This window comes from Ranitomeya variabilis, chromosome 4 (genome assembly GCF_051348905.1).
Source record: "Ranitomeya variabilis isolate aRanVar5 chromosome 4, aRanVar5.hap1, whole genome shotgun sequence".
Classification (NCBI taxonomy): Eukaryota; Metazoa; Chordata; class Amphibia; order Anura; family Dendrobatidae; genus Ranitomeya; species Ranitomeya variabilis.
In genome coordinates, this window is record NC_135235.1 from 525,118,494 (window position 1) to 525,142,667 (window position 24,174).

The window sequence follows — 24,174 nt, forward strand, 5'->3', positions numbered from 1 at the left end:
TTGTTTGAGTTGTATATGTTTTATTCTCTTGCTCTAGTATACCTGGTGTTTGGTGATCACTATAGAGCAATGTAATTAATTCACCAGTCTGATGCATATGTTTTGTCTGGTGTTGTGGATTCGCACCAGTAAAGGGGTCGTGATACAGGGATTTGTCACTTATCCACAGGACCGGCGGTAAATATCTGATTGCTAGGGATCCATCCAATGGAGCCTGCACTGGTCACTAGAACAGAGGTCCTGAACCCCCAGGCCTTCTCACTGTGCAGCAATGGTGAAGAAAAGTTTGAATGGAGCAGATGTGGATCTAAGGGGTAATGTTTTGCCTTGTGGAGAGTTACAAGCCAGGCCTGGCATGTCAGAGTGAGGAGACTTACATAAGCTATACATGCTCCTTTGGGAAATTAAATATGCAAATTGTCTCTTCAGAGAGGAAGAGGACTAGAACTCTAGTGCTACCTATAGGAAGTAGCAATCCGAACACATGACTTGGGGTAAAAGCCAAACCAGAATCTCAATTTGCAGATAGTGTTTTGGGGGTATTGCCCCTGATCAGTACAAAGTATGAGATCTGATTTGACTGGGTGAGAATCTAAAAACTGGGATCTAAGGGGTAACGTTTCTCCTTGTGGAGACTGACAAGCCAAGTCTGGCGTGTCAGAGTGAGGAGACTTGTAAATGACCAAGCACTGTAGTTGGCTGATCATAGTTATTCTAAATGTGAATAGACTTGAAAAGAGAGATTACTGTGGACTTTGGGGTCTAGTTAAACCACCCCAAAAGCCATTGTATTCCATAGACTTCAATGGAAATCTAGAAAAGCAGAACATATCTAGGCAGTGACTATTTCACAGAATAAACGGTAAGTCGGACTGGTGTTTCCTGTAATAAGGAAATAATATATCAGTACAAATACACATGTATCTGATCCTGGCCCAGTCGTTTGTCCTTTTGGGAAAGTAGCTAAAAAAAAAGTTAAAAAAATATCCAAAATTCTAAAAACATACAAACTCCTCGACCCCAGTGGTACCTGCTGAGCATCCGCACTGCCCATGCACATCATCATCGATTTGTGTGCTCGGTCCTTCCTGTGGTGGCTATGGCTGGTGACCAGGAGGCTTCTTTAATTAGTATGATTGACACATGAATGCCAGATTATAATAAAAGATGTTTTCTAATCCGTACAGAAATTTTGGCTATATTCTATCCTGTCTTCTCAAACAGCAATTTAATTACCATCTAACTTTGACACCGTTCCTGCGATGCTGATGCCAGGCTTCTCTGCCCGTCTCGATCCATCAGTGCCAGCCGGTTGCTGACTGCTTAGGTGACGTTACCACATTTTCGTATGGGTCAGAAAATAACTTCATAGCTGTATAAAATAGTCTGATCTCAGGTAAAATATTCTGCTGTGCCCAATGGTCCATAATTGGCACAATAATCAATATGTGGGTCAGATCTTGTGCGATGGAAGCCCAGCATAAGAACCACAAGAATCAGATAAACTCTTGTCTTATATTCCTGATGTTCACCATGAGAAGGGTTGTGATATCGTGCATAGTTCCACTGATGGGTTAACAGTCCCGGCCCACCTCGCCCACTCCCCCTCAATGGTCTTTGTCCTGGATCTGTATGAATAATTAATTTCAGACTCCCACTTCTGTCAGTGGCTTTGTGTTGTGTTTGCAGTGCTCTCCCGGTAGACTCCATTCTGGAGGTTGAGGACTTGTGTCTTGGTCCTTGTGAACTAGTTTTACAGTGTTTCTTAAAGGAGTGCTGGACAATTGACAGCTTGTACGGAGTGCTGGTACAAGAGGGCCGGAGAATGCACTTCAAAGGGTTTGAGTGTTTAGTGCCAGCGTTATTTTACTTGTCGGGGCTGGTGGACCACTATGAAAGACTTTGTATGGAGTAGTGGTACACAGGGGCCGGAGAATGCAATTCTTCAAAGGCTATTTTACGTGTCGGGAATGGCAGGCCACTATGAAGCGCTCTACATGGACCCATTATTCACACTTGGTAGTCACAACCATTTTGATAGAAGAACCATCCCATTGATTCTCATTGACTTCATGGAAACATAGACCAGGCCTTAGTGACACCAGGACAGCTAATGTCACGATCCCTCAAAATGTATACTCGTAATATATCATATTGTAGGGGTTGGAGCCTTGCTGTGTGTGGTAGGAGCTATTCGCAATCTCCAGGTATTATTTTGCATCAGTATTAAAACCTTCCACAATCACTAGAACAAAACAACCCAAAATGTGGTTCACAACAGCATACTATAGTCTCATTGGTCACACTGGTATTCCTAAGCTCAGGGTTTTTTTATGTTAGGTGACATTTCTCTTCTGTGTCTTAAAGGGTTGTCCAGGGTTCAAACGAAAAAAATCTCAACATCTCATCCCTATTGAAGTGAATGGAGCTGCAATACTAATCTTAAGCCCCTGGACCAAATAACTGTCTTTAAGAAAAACATCTAGTTTGAAGGTGTCTTTCAGGCCTTGGATTTCTCTGACTTATTTTTGATCCATTCTGCCCTGGTACCCCTCCCCGTGTTTTTTAGGCTAGCCTCTCTTCTGCTTTTCCAATGTCCCTGAGATCTGATTTCACTGAGAACATGTTTAGGAAGGAAGGAAACGTGAAAAAGACGGAAAGCCATAGAACAGCGAGGGCTATCTCACACAGGGACAGAAGAGTGACAAGGGAAGTGACAGTGATTCTGTAAACTTTCTGCCTGCCCTTTACTGATTGTAATGATCTCCGCACCAGCTGTGCCCTTATCTGACACAGACTGGCATATTGTGACACTTCTCTGGCTGTTGCCCATCATGGCATTCCTAGCAGTCAGGCACACAGTTTGGCTGACCCATTGTAAGGTGCACTTCTGGCATACTTTCCTTAAACAAAACCTGGCATAGCTTGTCCAACTCTGAGTGAGTCAGAATGGCATCTTGGCACCAACAAATACATAGCCTGGCACCCATGGATAAACATGTTGTGTGCTCCCACAGACCGTGTCCTAGGCAGACAGTCTGGGTAGTGCTGATGGCAGGTTAAGCTTCAGTTCACCCCTCTCCCCTCACTGCCAGCCCCCACTTGTGCTGCTGTCAGCTTTGGGGCTGGAGAGGACAGGGTAGAGAGGGAGAGGCACAGGCAGGGTGGGGTAAGAGCCCGTGGCAGCTGCCTCGCAGGCGACCAGGAGTTTTCCCCTGTGTATGTGGATGGCTGGCTGTGACTGCTTCTTTGTGTGCCGAAGACCTTCCCTCCCCTGAATTGTGCTTTTCGGTTGGGCTCTCTTCTTTCTTGCTTTTCTTTCATCCATCTTTCCATTTTCTCCCCGTCTGTCTGTTTTCCTTCCATTCAGTGGCCCATGACTGCCCGTCTGTTGTGAACTTCTGGTTTGCAGCAGATCTGTCATACAGATCCTTGACACTCACGTTTCGCTTTGTGTCCAAATGTGTCAGCTCTCCCCTCCGTCACCTCTCTCCCTTTGTCAACTATTGCCTAAAGTCTACCCTCTTCCTTAAGAATGACAAGTTTGGGATAATGGGACACTCTCTCGTCCCTTTCAAGCGGATTTTACGTTTCATCAGACTATGCCAGTCATGCAGAGAAGCATGTCGGGCCCTGAGGGGCCAAACTGGTGCTGGGAGAAGGTAGTAGGAGTGGACTGCAGCACTCCTGAACCATGTTGTATTTGGCTCGCAAGCTCAAGAAATGGGCAACGAAAGTCAGCAACCCTTCCAACCAGGACAAGTGGTTCCCATTGGGGTGTACAGCAAGGGGTAAGATGCATGGCCTATTAACTCCTTAATAGCAGAAGTATGTGCGGCCGTGTGTTTACATGGTCTAATGCTGGACTGAAGTATGCAGACAATGTCTAACTATATATATATATATATATATATATATATATATATATATCCTCTCCGTGCAATGTGTAGTATGCAGAGCGGCACGGTGCTACTTATAGACCGTCCCTAGCAATGCAGGATATTTGGTCTCTGGATATGTGTGACTGCATGTGTCCAGGGCAGTGGCCATCTTTCAGCATTGGGTATTTGTGAATTTCAGGGTCTATAGTTTCCTTAGTTTTATGACGGCTAGCTATGTTTTTCCCTCTGCTGCAGCGGCTTCCGCTTGGATGAAAACGGCATAGTTCAGGGAGATTAAGTTTGGGAACTGCTGATCGTTGCACAGTGCCATTCATGGGATGTCATAGTGTGCGGCTCCTCTGCCAGTATCTGTATGTAGCTATACGCATAGGTGTAATGGCTTCCTACCTGACATGACAAGGTAATTGATGCTTAAATGAAATCTTCTTGTTTATCATGTAAATCATTGCCAGATAATGACATGTTTGGTAATGACACCCATGATAATTCACCGTGACGTACAGTGAACATGCGAGCCGAGCATTTGTAGTAGACAATAGCAGGCGACTGTGTGATATTACAATTACTCTTTTATGTTAGGGATGTTCATTAATTTTATTAAAATGGAAAAGTAACAGAATATAGTTCGGTTAGCGCAAATTATGAATATTCCCGAAAAGGAAAGAAAAGTACACACTCGAATGCCCTTGAAAGATCTCTGTAGCTCAAGCATACTTCAAGTGTGAACATGCGTGCGGCCAGCTGTCCTTGCCCTCTACTCATTGCAGCTGCCTTGTATTGTACAGTGAGGAACTTAGGGCCCTACATTCCCCTAATTGGCGACAGATCCCCACTCCACCATACACATGTACGCCCAGGTCACTTCCAATTGAGAGTGGAGAGTAAAGCACTCCATATACAGTGTATATAGAAAGTCTACACATCCCTGTTAAAATACTTGATAAAAAAATTATGCCAAGAAGAATTATTTCAGAACTTTTTCCATATTTAATGTTGCCCATAATCTGTACAATTCAATTGAAAAACAAACTGAAATCTTTTGGGGTTGAAAACAAATAAATAAACTAAAATATTGTGGTTGCAGAAATGTGCACATACTAAACTAATGCTTGTTGAAGTACACTTTGCATTTTTGATAGGATTCAATCTTTCTGGATAGGAGTCGATCAGCATGGCATATCTAGATTTGGCAATTTTTGCTCACCCTTCCTAGAAGTAGTGCTCCACATATGTCATATTGTTAGAGCATCTCCTGTATACAGAGCACTCTTCTGGTCAACAAAAGTATTTTCTATTGGATTCAGGTTAGGGCTCTGTCTAGGCCATTCCCAAACTTCTGCTGATTGTTGATTTGGAGTTTTGCTTAGAGTTGTTGCCATTCTGAAAAGGGAAATTCCTCTTCATCTTTTTAACAAAGGCCTGAATGTTTGGTGCAAAATTGACTGATATTTGGAACTGTTTGGAATTCCATTGACCTTGACTAAAGCCACAGTTCCAGCTGCTGAAAGACAGCCTTAAAACATAATGCTGCCTATATCTTGCTTCACTGTAGGTATGGTATTCTTTTGGTAATGCGCAGTGTTGGCTTTTTTCAAAACATATCTTTTGTGATTTTTGCAGAAAACTTCAATTTTGGGCTCATCAGACAAAAACACATTTTCCCACAGTTTTTGCAGACTTGATTTAGGTTTGGTAAAACATAGCCGTGCTTGAATGCTTTTCTTTGAAAGAAAAGGTTTCCATCTTGCCACACTATCCCACAAGCCAGATATATGGAGAACATGGGAGATTATTGTCACATGCAGTACACAGCCAGTACTTGCCAGAAATTTGTGCATCTCCTTTAATGTTGCTTTAGGTTTCTCGGCAGGGTATGAGGCTAATTTTGGTTTTGTGTTTGCGTCAATTATTAAGAAACGCCTAGTTCTAGGTGATGTTACTATTGTACAGAATTTAAGCCACTTCTTGATGACCTTTTTCATAATGTTCCATGGTATATCAAATGGCTTGTAAAAATTATTTGCACTTTTCTCCTGACTGATAACTTTTAACAATGAAATCCCTTTGCTGTGTTGTAAGCTGTTTATGGGCCATGGCTTTCGCTGTAAAATGCAACTAAGAAAATATCAGGAAGATCTTACTAGAACATCTAAACATTATATGGGGTTAACCACTGTAAATGATGGCAACTGTGTACTGACTATTATATAACATGACTATTATATAACATGAGTCTAAAGGGAATTGACTAATTCTGAACACAGTCTCATCCCCAATTATAAGAGGGTGTTCACACTTATGCAACCACATTATTTCTGTTTTATTAAGTTTGATTTCCCCCTCCTAATGATTCCAGTTTGTTTCAGAATGGATTTTTACAGATTGTGGATGACAATAAACATGGGAAAAGTTCTGTATAGATTCTTCGTGGCATGATTTTTTTTTTCTTTTTCACATAACAAAATCTGGCATATTTTTAAAACTATGTGTATACTTTTTATATCCACTGTACATGTAATAGTTGTCAGGTGAATGTCCAAATGGCAGATGGCTGTACCTCCCAACCCCCTCACACATATTAGTGCTTGTTTGGACGGACATACTGTACATGTGTTTTCAATGGGGAGAGAGGAGAAAGCGAAATAAAAGCTTAAAATAAAATAAACCTGTAAACAATTAATATAAGGTACCAAATTCAGCATGTCCGATCCCTTTTTTCGCACTCATCTGTTGGTTTAGAATCAGGAGGCTCCCCCATACAATATTTGGCCAACTTTTCACCAACGTTTATGGGTAACTTTTGGAATCATCAATCAAACATACATTTCTATTCAATAATTAATAGGTTTTCAGTAAAATACAAGTTAAATAAGTTAAATATCCAAAAAGGTAACAAGACAACACGCCCCCTAAATTAAAAGAAGAACATTTTTTTAAATGTTTGGTCATTGTGGAGACCTGTACAGGGTTTGTACATCCCAATATTATTAGACAATAAGCAGTCCATAAGTTAGTGTACTCATGTAGCATCCAAGAGGGAAATAGAATAAATGGACCAAGGTTCTCAGAAACTCAGCAAGAGTGAAGGAGCGCCTCATAGGTGCAAGTGGTAGCCAAGGCCGAGGTCACTACAGACAGACATGGAGGGTCTGGTGATTTCCAGTGTCTTCTGAGTACTAGTTTGGTGGTCAAGTGTTTCTACCCCATTATGGGCCTTCATTTGGGAGGGCAAGTATGAATGTCTACAAACCGCAGAGCCAGATGGACGTAGGGAAAACATAGAAATGTGTAATAGTCAATGATGGGTGCAAACATCTGAATCTCAGTGTAAGACCACAAGATATAACACACTGTCCCCATATGTGTACCCTGTCTCCAGCAATCAAGCATAATTTTATGATAAGCCCCACAAGAATTGAATGAATCATTTGGTTCTGTTCATTTCACATGATGACATTTATGTGGGTCTATTCATGGCAAATGAAGACCCCCCTTCCCTCCACTTCTCATCTGCTTTGATTTTGCATTGAAACATATGAATGCAATCCACAAAGACCCCTGCTCGGCGACCCTGCTCCATACTACCCTCTGAAACAAAGCAGGCCACTTTAAAAGCATGGGTCCTATTTTCTCTATACCCATAATGATATCTCCTCCGTTCCTACTAAGGTGACTTTGGCTGGTAGCCGCACATGCTGGTAATAAACTCCGAAAATCATTTGGGATGTTACAAAATGTGCTCAGATCCTACTAGAATGTACTCGAACTCCGCTCACAATTGAGAAACTTTTCATTTCTTCTACATTTGTGACTTGTTTTTCATTAGTTGGAGAATTTCGGCCTGGAAACTTGGTCTGGAAACCACATTAAAGTACCGACGTGGTGAATTCCTATAGCTGCGGACATGGGCAGCACATGTTCGTACACAGCGCTTGTAACAAGGAGTCTTGCAGGCATGCCAATGTGAAAATGAGCAATTCCAGAAAACTCTGTTTAGCTCCACATTATTGTATGTAGGGAGCAAACCTCTACCAATTACCTTGTGTCTAATTAATAGGATCTATTAGATTTTCACACATTGGGCCAGAAAAGTTGCAATGAACAGTTGTCACCTCCTTGGAAGGCCGTGTATTACTCAAGGAGTGTATACCGAGAATATGAAATGATGGGGGAGCGATTCGTGGAGTCTGATGGGGAACTGTAATGCATACACTTGGCACCTATTCATCTGCAGTCAGAATACAACAGCCTGTAGGAGATTATAATGTTCACTGTATTCTGTAATCCTGGGCAGATGATACCCTGCCCTTGAGCTCACGCTTCACTGTATTGTATATATTTTGGAGATTATAATTTCCACACTCTGTTGTAGGTCACGGTGCACTGTATGACGTGGAAGAGGTATGTGCTCAATATAATCCAGGAAATTAATATATTCTATGCAATCTATGGTGATGTACAGTCATTTTATTCTATGATGCTCATATATGGGCCCTTCCTTGCCTGTGAATTATCTGTTTTTTCCTTTCTTAAGTTGTTGATGCACATTAGATGAAATTTAGAAGAGAGACGTGTTGGCTTACACCACCGCACCTCTGTCAGTTGTATGGCCCCCTATTAGCTGACCCATTCATTCTCCTCATCTGTTAGCCACGGCACTGAGCCACTAGTAAGAACGTTCTTCACTGCAGAGGACGTTGTACTTTTCAGCATTCTATTGATAATCCATTATGTCGTGCGTTATTTCTCCAGTGCTACAGGCTGATTGAATATGTATACCGGCCTCCTGCTGATGGCAGCTGATCATTTCTCGTCCTCGAGGACGGTGCATTACTCACTTGATTGGCCTTGAAATTCCAGTTCACAGTCGAACAGCCATGTCCCATAGTAAGATGTGATTAGATGCTGTTTTCTGGAGACATAATATTGCCTTTATCTGTCTGGTGCAGAGACCATTCTGTAAATGTTGGGATTAGTAAATACGATGTGTTCAGCTCTGTGTCTCCATATAGATTTCTACATATACATTACACTGAGAATCTACAAAGAGGGGTGGTCATGGGTGTAAATATGGCATCCGGGGCATTAACAACCTGTTAGTTTCCTTCTACAGACTGCTTGGTTGAAATAGTTCTTCTTTACAATCAGTTTTATGTCTCCCAGCGTTGCTTGGCTTTAGGGTAAAGATGAAGAATGTTCTGAGACTCCCGGCAGACTTCACAGTTTCATGTACGGAGATCCTTGTTGGGGTCAGAGGGGTGTATGGCTGGGTTCATACCTACACTGTCTTTTTGTTTTGTCTTCTGTCATAGGGCAGAATTCTCGCTAGTGCCACCTGTTGGCGATAACTACCCTGTTAGGTATAGTCTGACCAGTTGACGAGAATTTGATAAAACAGAACAAATGTACCGTATGCGGTGTCATCCAGGAGCATCCATTTTTCCTATTTATCCCATTCTGTGATCAGCTCCCTGCCGAGGACATCTAGATGCTTGCTGTCAGAGCAGTAGTAATCTAGTGGAGATTCTTGCATTACTTCCCGTGTTTCTTCTCTGGTTGGTTGTATCGATCCACACCTGAAGCACTTTCCTTTTTCAGTTTCTACACTTGTAACATAACTAGGAATATTAGCCAAGCCGAGATAAGACATTGACTTATCGGGCAGCTACTGCCAACAGGAGGTGGCGCTAGTGAGAGAGTTTTTTTTTCTTCCCAAAATATCAATACACAACTAGTCTCACTAATGAAAGCCAGCTCCCCCTTTCCCCAAAAGCTGCACTGCTTCATAGGATGAGAAAATGGAAATGAAGGAGTGCCATATCTGTCACTTGTTGGCCACCACTGGCATCTGACACCCCCCATTGATTTATTATTAGGTCAGTCAGATTTCATCCTAGTGCCTATCATTTTGTCAGGAAGAATAACGCTTAATGTTGCTATATTCTTTGTGTGATATAATCTGCAATCTAGAATTTTCAGAACTCCCATAGAGGTGAATGGAGAGCCGCAGATGCATAGCTGCCCTCCACTCCTGTGTGGGCCCTATTCTTTGACTAAATAAAAGTTCCACCTCTGCGATCCATGTCTATCAGAAATTTATAGCATGTCCGAGATGAACACCCTTTTCAGCAGGGGATGTAGTTACGAGACAACCCCTTAAATAATGAGGCAGGGACTGACCTCTATACATTCTTGTCATCTTTCATCTCTCCGCACTCAAGCCTTGTGCCTACTAGTCTGCCCCCAAAAGTGTCAGTCAGGGCCTCTTCCTTCACATTCACCCAGAACTGGTAAAAGCGGTCACAAGTCACGCTCCTCTGCTGCCCTAATTCCTTGAAATTCCCTGAACCCTCCATTTGTTAGTTTCCTACATACCGTACATCTGTACTGCTGGGATCACAGTATCCAACCCAACCGCCAGGTCTCCTAATCTGAGTTACCTAACTGTAGCCATGCAGTGCTCACCATAAATGAGTACACCCCAACAGATTTTGTCAGAAAACTTTATTTTCTTTTTAGAATCCACATTCTCTATTGGCTACCATACTACAAAATAACCCCTTGAAGAATGAAAAAAGATAGGTGAATATGTCGCCAACTTATTCATTCCATGCCTAGAAGACTTGGTGCTGTCATTAAAATCATGGAGGTGATACACAATACTACATGTAGTCGTTTGTCATGTGGGGTGAATTCATTTTAGCATCAAATGATTTGAGTAACACTTGAGATTTTGTAATGAAAGTTATTAACCTTACTTTCATGTTATGGGTTTAAAAATGTTCTCTGAAACTCCGTCTTGTCAAAATTGTGGAAGTTGTTTTTGTGGTTAGATAGATATTGATTAAATCTTGTCAAAAGGGGTGTACTCATTTATGCTGAGCACTGTATATGAGGCAGTTAGTTGAGGTCAGGACACCTGGTGGTCTGGTGGGGTATGTGGTCCGAGCGTGGTCCGTAATTCAGCCTGGTTTCAGTTTTGAAACCAGTCTTAGGCTGGCCATGCACATTACCGGTAGATAGCAGATTGCTCTCCTAACACTCTCTCCTCACCTATATATACATATATATATATATATATATATATATATATATATATATATATACAGTGGGGCAAAAAAGTATTTAGTCATTCAGCAATAGTGCAAGTTCCACCACTTAAAAAGATGAGAGGCGTCTGTAATTTACATCATAGGTAGACCTCAACTATGGGAGACAAACTGAGAAAAAAAAATCCAGAAAATCACATTGTCTGTTTTTTTAACATTTTATTTGCATATTATGGTGGAAAATAAGTATTTGGTCAGAAACAAAATTTAATCTCAATACTTTGTAATATATCCTTTGTTGGCAATGACAGAGGTCAAACGTTTTCTGTAAGTCTTCACAAGGTTGCCACACACTGTTGTTGGTATGTTGGCCCATTCCTCCATGCAGATCTCCTCTAGAGCAGTGATGTTTTTGGCTTTTCGCTTGGCAACACGGACTTTCAACTCCCTCCAAAGGTTTTCTATAGGGTTGAGATCTGGAGACTGGCTAGGCCACTCCAGGACCTTGAAATGCTTCTTACGAAGCCACTCCTTCGTTGCCCTGGCGGTGTGCTTTGGATCATTGTCATGTTGAAAGACCCAGCCACGTTTCATCTTCAATGCCCTTGCTGATGGAAGGAGGTTTGCACTCAAAATCTCACGTTACATGGCCCCATTCATTCTTTCATGTACCCGGATCAGTCGTCCTGGCCCCTTTGCAGAGAAACAGCCCCAAAGCATGATGTTTCCACCACCATGCTTTACAGTAGGTATGCTGTTTGATGGATGCAACTCAGTATTCTTTTTCCTCCAAACACGACAAGTTGTGTTTCTACCAAACAGTTCCAGTTTGGTTTCATCAGACCATAGGACATTCTCCCAAAACTCCTCTGGATCATCCAAATGCTCTCTAGCAAACTTCAGACAGGCCCGGACATGTACTGGCTTAAGCAGTGGGACACGTCTGGCACTGCAGGATCTGAGTCCATGGTGGCGTAGTGTGTTACTTATGGTAGGCCTTGTTACATTGGTCCCAGCTCTCTGCAGTTCATTCACTAGGTCCCCCCGCGTGGTTCTGGGATTTTTGCTCACCGTTCTTGTGATCATTCTGACCCCACGGGGTGGGATTTTGCGTGGAGCCCCAGATCGAGGGAGATTATCAGTGGTCTTGAATGTCTTCCATTTTCTAATTATCGCTCCCACTGTTGATTTCTTCACTCCAAGCTGGTTGGCTATTGCTGATTCAGTCTTCCCAACCTGGTGCAGGGCTACAATTTTGTTTCTGGTGTCCTTTGACAGCTCTTTGGTCTTCACCATAGTGGAGTTTGGAGTCAGACTGTTTGAGGGTGTGCACAGGTGTCTTTTTATACTGATAACAAGTTTAAACAGGTGCCATTACTACAGGTAATGAGTGGAGGAAAGAGGAGACTCTTAAAGAAGAAGTTACAGGTCTGTGAGAGCCAGAAATCTTGATTGTTTGTTTCTGACCAAATACTTATTTTCCACCATAATATGCAAATAAAATGTTAAAAAAACAGACAATGTGATTTTCTGGATTTTTTTTTCTCAGTTTGTCTCCCATAGTTGAGGTCTAACTATGATGTAAATTACAGACGCCTCTCATCTTTTTAAGTGGTGGAACTTGCACTATTGCTGACTGACTAAATACTTTTTTGCCCCACTGTATATATATATATATATATACATATACATACATATATATATACCGTATACACTCACCGGCCACTTTATTAGGTACACCTGTCCAACTTCTTGTTAACACTTAATTTCTAATCAGCCAATCACATGGCGGCAACTCAGTGCATTTAGGCATGTAGACATGGTCAAGACAATCTCCTGCAGTTCAAACCGAGCATCAGTATGGGGAAGAAAGGTGATTTGAGTGCCTTTGAACGTGGCATGATTGTTGGTGCCAGAAGGGCTGGTCTGAGTATTTCAGAAACTGCTGATCTACTGGGATTTTCACGCACAACCATCTCTAGGGTTTACAGAGAATGGTCCGAAAAAGAAAAAAAATCCAGTGAGCGGCAGTTCTGTGGGCGGAAATGCCTTGTTGATGCCAGAGGTCAGAGGAGAATAGGCAGACTGGTTCGAGCTGATAGAAAGGCAACAGTGACTCAAATCGCCACCCGTTACAACCAAGGTAGGCCTAAGAGCATCTCTGAACGCACAGTGCGTCGAACTTTGAGGCAGATGGGCTACAGCAGCAGAAGACCACACCGGGTACCACTCCTTTCAGCTAAGAACAGGAAACTGAGGCTACAATTTGTACAAGCTCATCGAAATTGGACAGTAGAAGATTGGAAAAACGTTGCTTGGTCTGATGAGTCTCGATTTCTGCTGCGACATTCGGATGGTAGGGTCAGAATTTGGCGTAAACAACATGAAAGCATGGATCCATCCTGCCTTGTATGGAGCATCTTTGGGATGTGCAGCCGACAAATCTGCGGCAACTGTGTGATGCCATCATGTCAATATGGACCAAAATCTCTGAGGAATGCTTCCAGCACCTTGTTGAATCTATGCCACGAAGAATTGAGGCAGTTCTGAAGGCAAAAGGGGGTCCAACCCGTTACTAGCATGGTGTACCTAATAAAGTGGCCGGTGAGTGTATATATACATACATACATTATATACTGTATATATACATACGTACACACACACACACATATATATACTGTATATATAACACCTATGGTGGTGGCTTATTTCACTTGAAAACAAAGCTGTGGCCCTGATATTCAACATGGCCAATCTTTCTGTTCTCAGTTTTCATCTACAAATTAGATGGTCGGCCAGTCTCCTCCAAATCGGCAGTTTCAGACATCATTATCCTAATGAATATGTTTGGCTAAGGCTACTTTCACACTAGCGTTAACTGCATTCCGTCACAATGCGTCGTTTTGCCAAAAGTGTTTGCAGGATGCGTTTTTTCGCCATTGATTAACATGAAGCGACGCATTGTGACGGATTGCTACACGTCGCACCCGTCGTGCGACGAATGCGTCGTGCAGTGGCGGACCGTCGGGAGCAAAAAACGCTACATGTAACGTTTTTTGCTCACGACGGTCCGCTTTTTCCGACCGCGCATGCGCGGCCGGAACTCCGCCGGAACTCCGCCCCCACCTCCCCGCACTTCCCCGCACCTCACAATGGGGCAGCGGATGCGCTGGAAAAATGCATCCGCTGCCCCCGTTGTGCGGCGGGGACAACGCTAGCGTCGGGGACCTCGGCCCGACGCACGGCGACGGGCCGAGCCCGACGCTAGTGTGAAAGAAGCCTAAGGAATTCTTGATGGTGCTATTTTTTGACACCACTTTGACAGTCCAAGGGACCATTAAATTGCTGACAGGGGCCCCAGTGCAGTTTTTGGGTGCTCAGTGCTGCTCGATTTTGAAGGTCTTCTCGGTTTGGTTGTGGTGTTTTTGTGTTACGTTGTAGTGTTGGCTGTTTAGGTTTTTGTGTGGGGATTATGTATGTGTCCGTCCGCCGGTAATACCTCGGTGTGCACAGTGATTTCTGTGAATCTCTGTGTACATGGGGTAGGTTACATTGAGTGGGCTTCGTGGCAGGCCTCTGGACGCTTGTCCTATAATTTACCAGTCTCCTGTGGTGCAGATAATGTGTAACTGTTGTGTGTGTATATCTGGCTTGGGCCGTGGTGTGTGCGTGGCCTGTGTAACCTCCAGTAATCTCCTGCTGCATGCTGCTTTCTTTCCCGATATATCCCTTCAGCGGCTGACACAGTGCTGTGCAGATCCTAATCATCTAATCTTTCTATGAATTTCTGAGCCACAGAGTCCGTCCCTGGCACAGAGTGAGACACCGCAGACAGAACAGAGCCGTGTGACATACCGTCTGCCCTGGTCACAAACACGGCATTGCGCTGCAATATGGACTCCGTGCCCTATTCTGAGCCCACAGACTGAAATAAACAGTATTCCCTGGTCAAGTTATTTGCACTGAGAAGAAGCCTAGGCCTGGGCAACATATGGAAAGATGGTAAAAGACTACTAGCACCAATGTACCCAAAATGAAAAAATAGGCAACTTTGCAAATAGTCCTAATTAACAATTTCCTACCATGGTGTATTAAGCAGCAAAACTCCCCCATGTGTGTACATTGTAATAGACAGAAACATACATTTGGTATGTTAACAAGAAAGAGGATAGCTAGAAAGGAGTATGACTGCTGGATAAGACTACACAGGCCTTGTTTGTTGTCTGTTACCATGGAGATGCTTAGGTCTGCATAAGCACTGCAAACACTAATTTTGATGGAAACTTATTAGCAAAGTTCCTTTTGTTTTTAATTTTACCGTAGATGATTTTGAGCAATAAAAATAAACATTGGATTACAAAGGAGCACATAGCTGATAAAGAGGACACTTTAGCATGTTAAACTGGCCACATCATGGCATAGTGGCTGCAGAGCTGCATAAAGCACAGTTTTTATTTTGGAATTTCTCCTATCCGCTGTGGAAATATCAGCTAGTAAAATGGTATATGATAATTTTCCCTTCAATCTTGAGGGTGTTAACATAGGTTTGTCTCTGGGTGTGGTTAATTTTTCTCCTGTATGAGTTTGACCAATTGTAAGCAAGAGGTGTCATATAGAGGATGAAAAAGATCACATCTACAGAGAAGATCAGACTTGGCTTTCTCTGTGTGATATGGGGAGATTGAAGTGACTACCTAGGTCTGACAGATCTATGTGCCAGAGATTACTGTGCAGAGGATAGGCTGTGTGTTGGTACAAACAGGGCTGTGGAGTCTTGAGTCATGGAGTCTGAGTCTGTGTTCATTTTGGTGGAGTCGATATAAAATGGACTAACTCCTAAAATATATAGTAAATTTGGTACAGTAGTAAAATGCATGATGTGCTGTAAATGTTTTCATAAGAATATTGGAAAGTTATACCTGTTCTATTCATGATCTAAGGATCTGGGCTTTTAGTTGAGATGAACCTGTGCTGCACTTTATGCACATGCTCAGTAGTGACCAGTGCTGTGGAGTCTGAGGTTGGGCTTACTGACTCCACAGCCCTGGGTACAAACACCTCTCGCGGCTCCCATCTCACATTACTGTCAGCTTTGCTCTACCCCAACACTGACTGACATGAGAAGAGAGCTGCAAACGTTGTTTGTAATGATGCAATTTGTAGGCGATAGAGGGCGTCGGGGATTAGCTGTTTGGTGAGTATGTACTGTATGTGTATATTTGTGTTTTTTTTTTTACTATTCAACACAGTAGCCGGATGATGGGACTACTGTCCCATCATCGGCTATGCTGTCACTGTAGCAGACCTAGCCGGATGGTACTAGTAGTCCCATCTGACGATGCCTGCCTACACACAGACACACACACACACAGTGCACATACCCGCAGACCCCCGCACACACACAGAGATACACACCCAGGCACCCGCACACACAGTCTCCGTCCACACACACAGTCTCCGCCCACACACTTTTCCTCCCTATCTGCAGTGTTTTTTGCACACAGCTCTGCAGCAAATCCGCAAATTTTTTACACCTGTGGTTTTGCTGCGGATTTGACTGACTCATTGGAAGTCAATGGGTGCAGAAACACTGCAGATCCGCAAAAAGAATTGACATGCTGCGGAAAATAAAATGCTGCAAATCCGTGTGGATTTTTCCACAGCATGTGCACACCAATTCTGGATATCCCATTGGCTAACATTGGTTGTGCACTACACTGCAGATTTGATGCAATTCCGCGCGTCAAAAAACACTGCGGAAACGCATCAAAATCCGCATCGTGTGCACATAGCCTTAAAGTGTTGTGAGGGGAGTAGAGATGTGTGTCCTCATAATCCCCTCTGCAGCTCTGTTCTCACCTTCTCTTTTTTTAACTTATGGTAAATCATTTTAAGGTTTGAAGGTCAGTAACAACATTAACAGCAATTGGAACATCAAACATATAAAGATGTTCCAAAAAAAGGGGGTTATAAACCAATTCTCCTTTTTTCAACTTCTCTCTCAGTTAACATGTGAAGTGAGAGTAGTAGAACAGAGCTAGCTGTGAGAGGAGAGCTGTAAGAGGTGTTTGTAATGACACACAGCTCTGCTTTCCCCTCCCTGCACAGTAATCGCACGCCATTAGATGAGGGAAGAGAGCAGGATTGTGTGTCATTACATGTTTTTCCATATCACACAAATAAAGGCGGGTCTGACATTTTCAAGGAGTGTGTTTTTGTTTTGGGTTTTTTTTCTACTGCATGTCACTGCCTGCTTATGATTGGTCAACATCACGCAGGGTGAAAAAAAATTCCTCCAGAGATGATTCTCGGATAACGCTCTCCTTGGTTTTAGCTTGTAAAGTTTATATGATAAATTTTCACTAATATCTCTGCAACCAATGTATTAAAAACAAAAATAAAAACATGTGTTTCACTCAGTTCTGCAGCCACTATTCCATGATGTGAACAGTTGTAACAAAATCTGCTGAAAGGTCCTCAGGTCCTCTTTAAACCTCCCTTGTTACATTTCTCTGTTAGCATATACTTGTATTCTCCTTTAATTCAGCAGTGACTGGGCAGTGTCAGATACTCCCTCAGTCCAGTTGTCAGTTTATGTATCTCTAGGGGGAATAATAGAGGAACTGGAACATATAAAGATTTAAGAAATTGTCACTGATGTGACTGCTCTCAAGGACAGCCAGCTACACACTTCACAGGAGTTCATCAGCTGATGAGCCCCTGTCATCTTACTCATGGCACCGCCGCTGTGTGAGAATGTTTTCATACAGCAGTGGTGCCGAATGTGAGATCACCGGTGCTTATCAGCTGATGAACTCGTGTGACCTCTGTCACGGCAGCTCAGCAGTATACACTGTGGGAGCGATGACGCTCCTGTAAGTGTGTCGCTGACTGCCGAGTAGAGCGGTCACATCTCCCGATGTGACTGTTCTTCAAGTGAGATCGCTGTGGGACACTCTGGATTACATGGACTACGGCTGACAGGAGAGTATATGGTTGTTTTATTGTTTTTGAGTTTTTATAGGAGGCAAGAGAATAAGGGATTTGGTAATAGGTGAGTTTAATGTTTTGTTTTTTTTTTTAATTTGAATATGTATTTAAATATTTTACAGGTTTTATTTTTTTACTATTTGTTTTTTACGTTTGCGCACAGGCAGCGGCTGACAAGAGACTACTCCCATCAGTGACAGCAGACGTAGCCTGTTGGGGTGTAATAGTCTTATCAGCCTATGCCTGGTGACCTGCGGTAAGCTTTTTGCCACGAGTCACAGTCACAGCTGTGGGGTCATTCTGACAGTAACCCCACATTACTCTGACGGCGGTAACTGTTTCCAACGGTAACTTTACCGCCGATCAGAACCGAAACGTCGGTGTTTCCCACACTGTCACACAGATGACAGCGTGGGAAACCCTATAGTAAGTCCATAAAAGCTTTGTAGATCTGCAGCAAATCCGCAAACATTTTTATACCTGCATTTTTGCTGTGGATTTGACTGACTCCATTGAAGTCAATGGGTGAAAAACGCTGAAAATCTGCACAAAGAATTGACTTGCTGCTGAAAAAAATGCACTGCAAATACTCTAAGGAAAATAACTGATCATGTACACAGGTCTTCAGGATTCTCATTGAATTAGCTGACATTAGGATTACTTAGCGCCTTTGGCCCATTTCTGCACGGAAAAACCGCAGCAAAAGCGCACCTTGTGCACGCAGCCTTACAGAAACAATGCCGTACACAAATGTGAGGGATGAAGGAGCGAAGCCAGCGACCATGAAATCACCAGGACAATAGACAGAGCCAGGGCCGGAGTGATGAAGGAGCTTTCCTGTAGATGGTTGGGTGCTGAAGGCGACGATTGTCTGAGCACTCAGGAGCTGAGCTTGTGCATGCCGTTTTATTATCGGGGGCCCAGCAATCTGGTGTAATCGCGGCCCTCTATAGCATGAAGCTGTGTATACTAAGCAGCATGTATCTGATCACAGGAAGCTCTGTATACACCACACCCCATGTAATGTGATAAATAGGACAAGAATAGGACCGGCTGAGCTTTCCTTTCATAAATGTGCTGGATGTCAGGGTGTGATCACTGCTAGTATTGTGTCTAAGGCCTCCACATCTCGGGAGACAGGGCCGTACGGCTGAGGCTAGGTATCATTTAATGTTTGATGATTAAAATGCAGGAAAGACAGAGCATCCATGTGTAGTGACATAATTTACTAGGGGTGTGGTGAAAGCCTGGAGTCGAGCTCTACCCCCACCCTCCTCTCCCCTCAATGTCTGTGCCAGTCGGGCATTGTTTGCAGCTGTGTCCTTTGGGCCCTCTCTCTTTCATTACCCCTCCCATATAGATCAGCTGTATGTGGAATTGACTCATTTCCAGGATGTCTCTGTCTGTCACGACCCCAGCCCCCCAATCATGTCATCATCCCAGCAATATGTCCGCAGGGTGAAGGTAAATCGGTTTAGAAGGAGCAACACAATTTATGGAAAAAAAAAATAAGCTGTGAACATCAGCTGATGCTCTGCCAAACACGGCAGTGATGCGTACAAGTCTAGATTTTATGTTCTCTGTGTATATACAGATGAGATCTGGTGTCATGGGTGTACAGTTGTGTGAATAAGTGTTTGCCCCCTTCCTGGTTTCCTATTCTTTTGCATGTTTGTCACATTTAAATATTTCAGATTACCAAACAAATTTAAATATTAGACAAAGATAACACAAGTAAACACAAAAAGCAGTTTATAAATTAAGCTCTTTATTATTAACGGGAAAAGAAATCCAAACCTACAGGGCCCTGTGTGAAAAATTGATTGCCCCCTAACCCTTCATTCGTTTGTGATAACTTGCAATGAGTCTTTTACAATGCTCTGGAGGAATTTTGGTGCACTCATCTTTGCAAAATTATTGTTTGTAATTCATCCACATTAGAGAGTTTGTGAGCATGAACCTCTTTCTTTGTCATGCCACAGCATCTCAATCGGATTATGGTCAGTACTTTTACTAGGCCGCTCCAAAGTATTAATTTAATTTTTCTTAAGCCATTCAGTGGTGGACTTGCAGGTGTGTTTTGGATCATTGTCCTGCTGCACATCCAAGTGTGCTTCAGCTTGAAGTGACGAACAGATGGCCGGACAGTCTCCTTCAGGATTTTTTGGTAGACAGCAGAATTCATGGTTCCATTTACCACAGTAAGGTTTCCAGGTCCTGAACCAGCAAAGCAGCCCCGAACCATCACACTACTACCACCACCACCACCATATTTTACTGTTGGTATGATGTTCCTTTTCTGAAATGCTGTGTTACTTCAACGCCAGATATAATACATACACCTTCCAAAAAGCTCAACTTTTGACTCGTCAGTCCACAGAGTATTCTACCAAGTCTTGGGGATTATCAAGATGTTTTCTGGCAGAACTGAGACAAACCATTAGGTTCTTATTGCACAGCAGTGGATCCACACTCAAAGAGATTATGAGCTGCCAGAATACCTGGAATTATTTGTACGAGCCATCCCGCTAGCAACACACCAGAATAAACCGGTGACTCAAACACGTCATTAAAAAATGAAAAAAAAATTCCACAGGGTCATTCACTTGCACAAAATGCTGAAAGATCAGTCTGATTCAGCCGATCATGCCATACACTTATAAGACAATATGGTAACCCCAAATACATTAAGACTTGTTGCTGTGATCAAAGCAATGTTTCTATAGAAAATTGCTATGACAGTGAGATTAACAATTAAAGGGGTTGTTAAAGCCTGAGGAAGAAATGTAATATCACAAGGACACGCCATTACTTGATGATCAGCGGAAAATCAGTTTATAAGAAGTTTTTTCCTGGATCTGCCATATTCACACTTTGCATTTTTCTTCCATTTATTTTTTAGTGCAAATTAAAAGCTGCACTTTGCAGTACCAGCAAAAGCTGTGGGATTTCAGAAATCTCATGCACATACATTGGTTTTTTTTTTCCTTACTGAATTGGAAACCTGCAGCATGTCACTTCTTTCAGCATTTTTGCAGCGTTTTTTCACCCATTGAAAGCACTGAGTAAGTGCAAAAATGCTGGTATCAGGTTTTGCTGCGTTTTTGGTGTAAAAACCTAAGGAAGTTACATCATGGGTTTTTTTGGGCCACTAAACTTTATCAAGATACACAAGAGACAACAAAAACGCAGTAAAACCTGTTTTTTGTAAGCAACTTCTTTGCTGCCAAGAGAGCAGGTTTTGCCTTGCGAAAAAAGTGCTGCAAAAACGCAACATGTGAACATAGCCTAAAGGTACCTTCACACGAAACGACATCGCTAGCGATCCGTGACGTTGCAGCGTCCTCGCTAGCGATATCGTTTCGTTTGACACGCAGCAGCGATCAGGATCCTGCTGTGATGTCGCTGGTCGCTGAATAAAGTCCAGAACTTTATTTGGTCGTCCGATCGCTGTGTATCGTTGTGTTTGAAAGCAAAAGCAACGATACCAGCGATGTTTTACACTGGTAACCAGGGTAAACATCGGGTTACCAAGCGCAGGGCCGCGCTTAGTAACCCGATGTTTACCCTGGTTACCAGCGTAAAAGTAAAAAAAACAAACAGTACATACTCACCTGCGTGTCCCCCAGCATCTGCTTCCTGACACTTACTGAGCGCCGGCCCTAAAGTGAAAGTGAAAGCACAGCGGTGACGTCACCGCTGTGCTGTTAGGGCCGGAGCTCAGTCAGTGTCAGGAAGCAGACGCTGGGGGACGCGCAGGTGAGCATGTACTGTTTGTTTTTTTTACTTTTACGCTGGTAACCAGGGTAAACATCGGGTTACTAAGCGCGGCCCTGCGCTTAGCAACCCGATGTTTACCCTGGTTACCCGGGGACCTCGGCATCGTTGGTCGCTGGAGAGCGGTCTGTGTGACAGCTCTCCAGCGATCAAACAGCGACGCTGCAGCGATCGGCATCGTTGTCGCTATCGCTGCAGCGTCGCTTCGTGTGAAGGTACCTTAACCATTACCACAGTTAAGTGCCACCTTCTTGATTGAGGCTGAGATGCAATTCATTACATGGCTTCTGGGTGGAAGTGAGAAAATGGATGGTGCGTTCTTGGCAGTCAGTTAGTGACGACTTATTCTGGCAATGAGCTGTCGCTTGTCCAGACCTCTTCTAGGGAATCTGTCACCAATTTTTGCACCTAATCTGAGAGCAGCATAAGGTAGAGATAGAGATCCTGATTCCAGTGATATATCACTTACTCAGCTGCTTGCTGTAGTTTTGATAAAATTCCTGCTTTATCAGAAAGATTATCACTAGAGGACTAATAAACATGATGCAATATAGTCCCACCTATTCCCTACCACTGACTGGCAGCTTTCTGCATATGCACAGTGTATACAGAAATCTGCCATTCAATAGTATGAGTAGGGTTATACAGAGCTCAGCATTCCGAGTACTGAGAGATCTGCAGCTGAGTGATTTTATCAAACCTGCAACAAGCAGCCCACTAAGTGACAAATTGCTGGAATCAGGGTCTCTGCCCCTATATCATGCTGCTCTCAGATGGGATAGATAGCAAAAACCTTGTGACAGATTCACATTAACGCCCAATAATTGAATGGGCGGTCTGTGAAAGAATAGCAGCCATGTGTAATGTAACGAGGAGTGAAATTGTAAGTAGTGATGATTAGCCACTTGTAGAATGCCCACTTCTTCTTGGTTTCAGCTCGAGTGTGTCTTGTCAGATATGTAAATTCCAAGTATTAGATGTAAGAGTAGGAAACTGTAATGGAAATTAAAAGGCCAATACCTGAAGGTGGGAACATACTGTTGTATCTGAGTGTGCCGTCTCCTCATCTTTTCCTTCTTGTGGTGTTTGCAGGCCCCCTTAACCCCACGAGATGGGGGTCGACTCAGCAGTTCCCCACCTCCTGAAGAGCCCTTTACATGGGTTGGACCCAGGACATTGATCATCAGGAAGACCCGGCAAGGATTTGGCTTCACTCTGCGCCATTTTATTGTATATCCCCCCGAATCTGCAGTACATGCCTCACAACAGGTACAACCCAAACTACATTCACATTACATATTAGGTCCTGACAATAAGAGGTCCTAATTAAACACGTGGTTTTTCCTGCACAACCAATGGTACTGGTGATAAGAGTGGTACTGCAGCCCAGCTCTATCTCCAGTTTCCTTCACATTTGAGCGGTTGGCAAGTGTCACTGTGTAGGGGGAAACCGGTGAAGGGGCTGCAGGACCGTATCAGGGCTGCAGCCTCTTGGTTCCCAGGACCCGTGGAGGAGCAGAATGATCATAAAATGATGGCATATCCTGGCAACATGCCAAGATGGGTATACCCCTTTATTAATAGGAAAAATGAAATTGCATTCATTACTGAACTGTCCTTTCCCCATCAGAACAAAGTCATTATTTTAAGGATATTTGTACTCATGAAGACATGTCAGAAGTATTGGTATGAATCTTGGTGCCAGAAATCCTACTATTCCCCAGAATCAAGGCTTTTTCTTTTCTGTAGGTTACATTTTGAAACTGTATGAGTATATCTAAGTGACTCTGCAGAGTGACACATGACTAGATTGTTAAAGGGAACTTTACTAAGGCATGTATTCGGTCATGCAGGTCACAAGAAGCTGAATAAAATGATAGCTTGATATCTGCAATTTGTTTTATTCCAGAGAAATCCACATTTTTCTTAGTATGTAATGAGCTTTTATGATCTACAGGCAGGACAATCTCCTTCCAGAGTTTATTTTAAATAAATGGTAATGCCCCCTTTCATTTAAAATAAGCTCTGGGGGCAGAATCTCAGTGAGATCTATGTCCCGCCCATAGATCTTAACATCTCATTTACACATTAAGAAAACATGGATTTCTCTGGAATAAGACATCAGATAACAGATATCATGGTAACATTTTCTTCCGCTTTCTATGACCTGCAAGCCCATATAAATAGCTTAGGAGGGTCGATCCTACTGACAGATACTATTTAAGTATGCTTGCTTTGCATTCATTGTACTTGGTGCTTACATTCTCTCCATTTCTTACAGGAAGAAAATGGCAGTGCAGGTACGTGTCCCAGATGGTGTATATACATTATATAGTCTCTAATCTGGTAAATATTTGGTTGGCAAAGTTCCTAAGGGCTCTAAACCCATTAGACAAAAGTAGTCTGAACCTGCTGATTTTGGTGGGACCAGCAATCCTACTGATGTGTATGGGGGG

At 43.0% G+C, this 24,174-nt stretch overlaps 1 protein-coding gene across 3 annotated transcripts in view; it reads left to right on the forward strand.

The window, feature by feature from the left end:
• Positions 1-24,174, forward strand: part of ARHGAP23 (Rho GTPase activating protein 23) — a 99,359-nt gene that overhangs the window by 31,951 nt on the left and 43,234 nt on the right. For all 3 annotated transcript variants that reach the window (XM_077252297.1, XM_077252298.1, XM_077252295.1), the window contains exons 2-3: positions 22,811-22,987; positions 24,000-24,018. In XM_077252297.1, the coding sequence (XP_077108412.1) occupies positions 22,811-22,987; positions 24,000-24,018 (196 nt within the window). The remainder of the gene's footprint in view (positions 1-22,810; positions 22,988-23,999; positions 24,019-24,174) is intronic.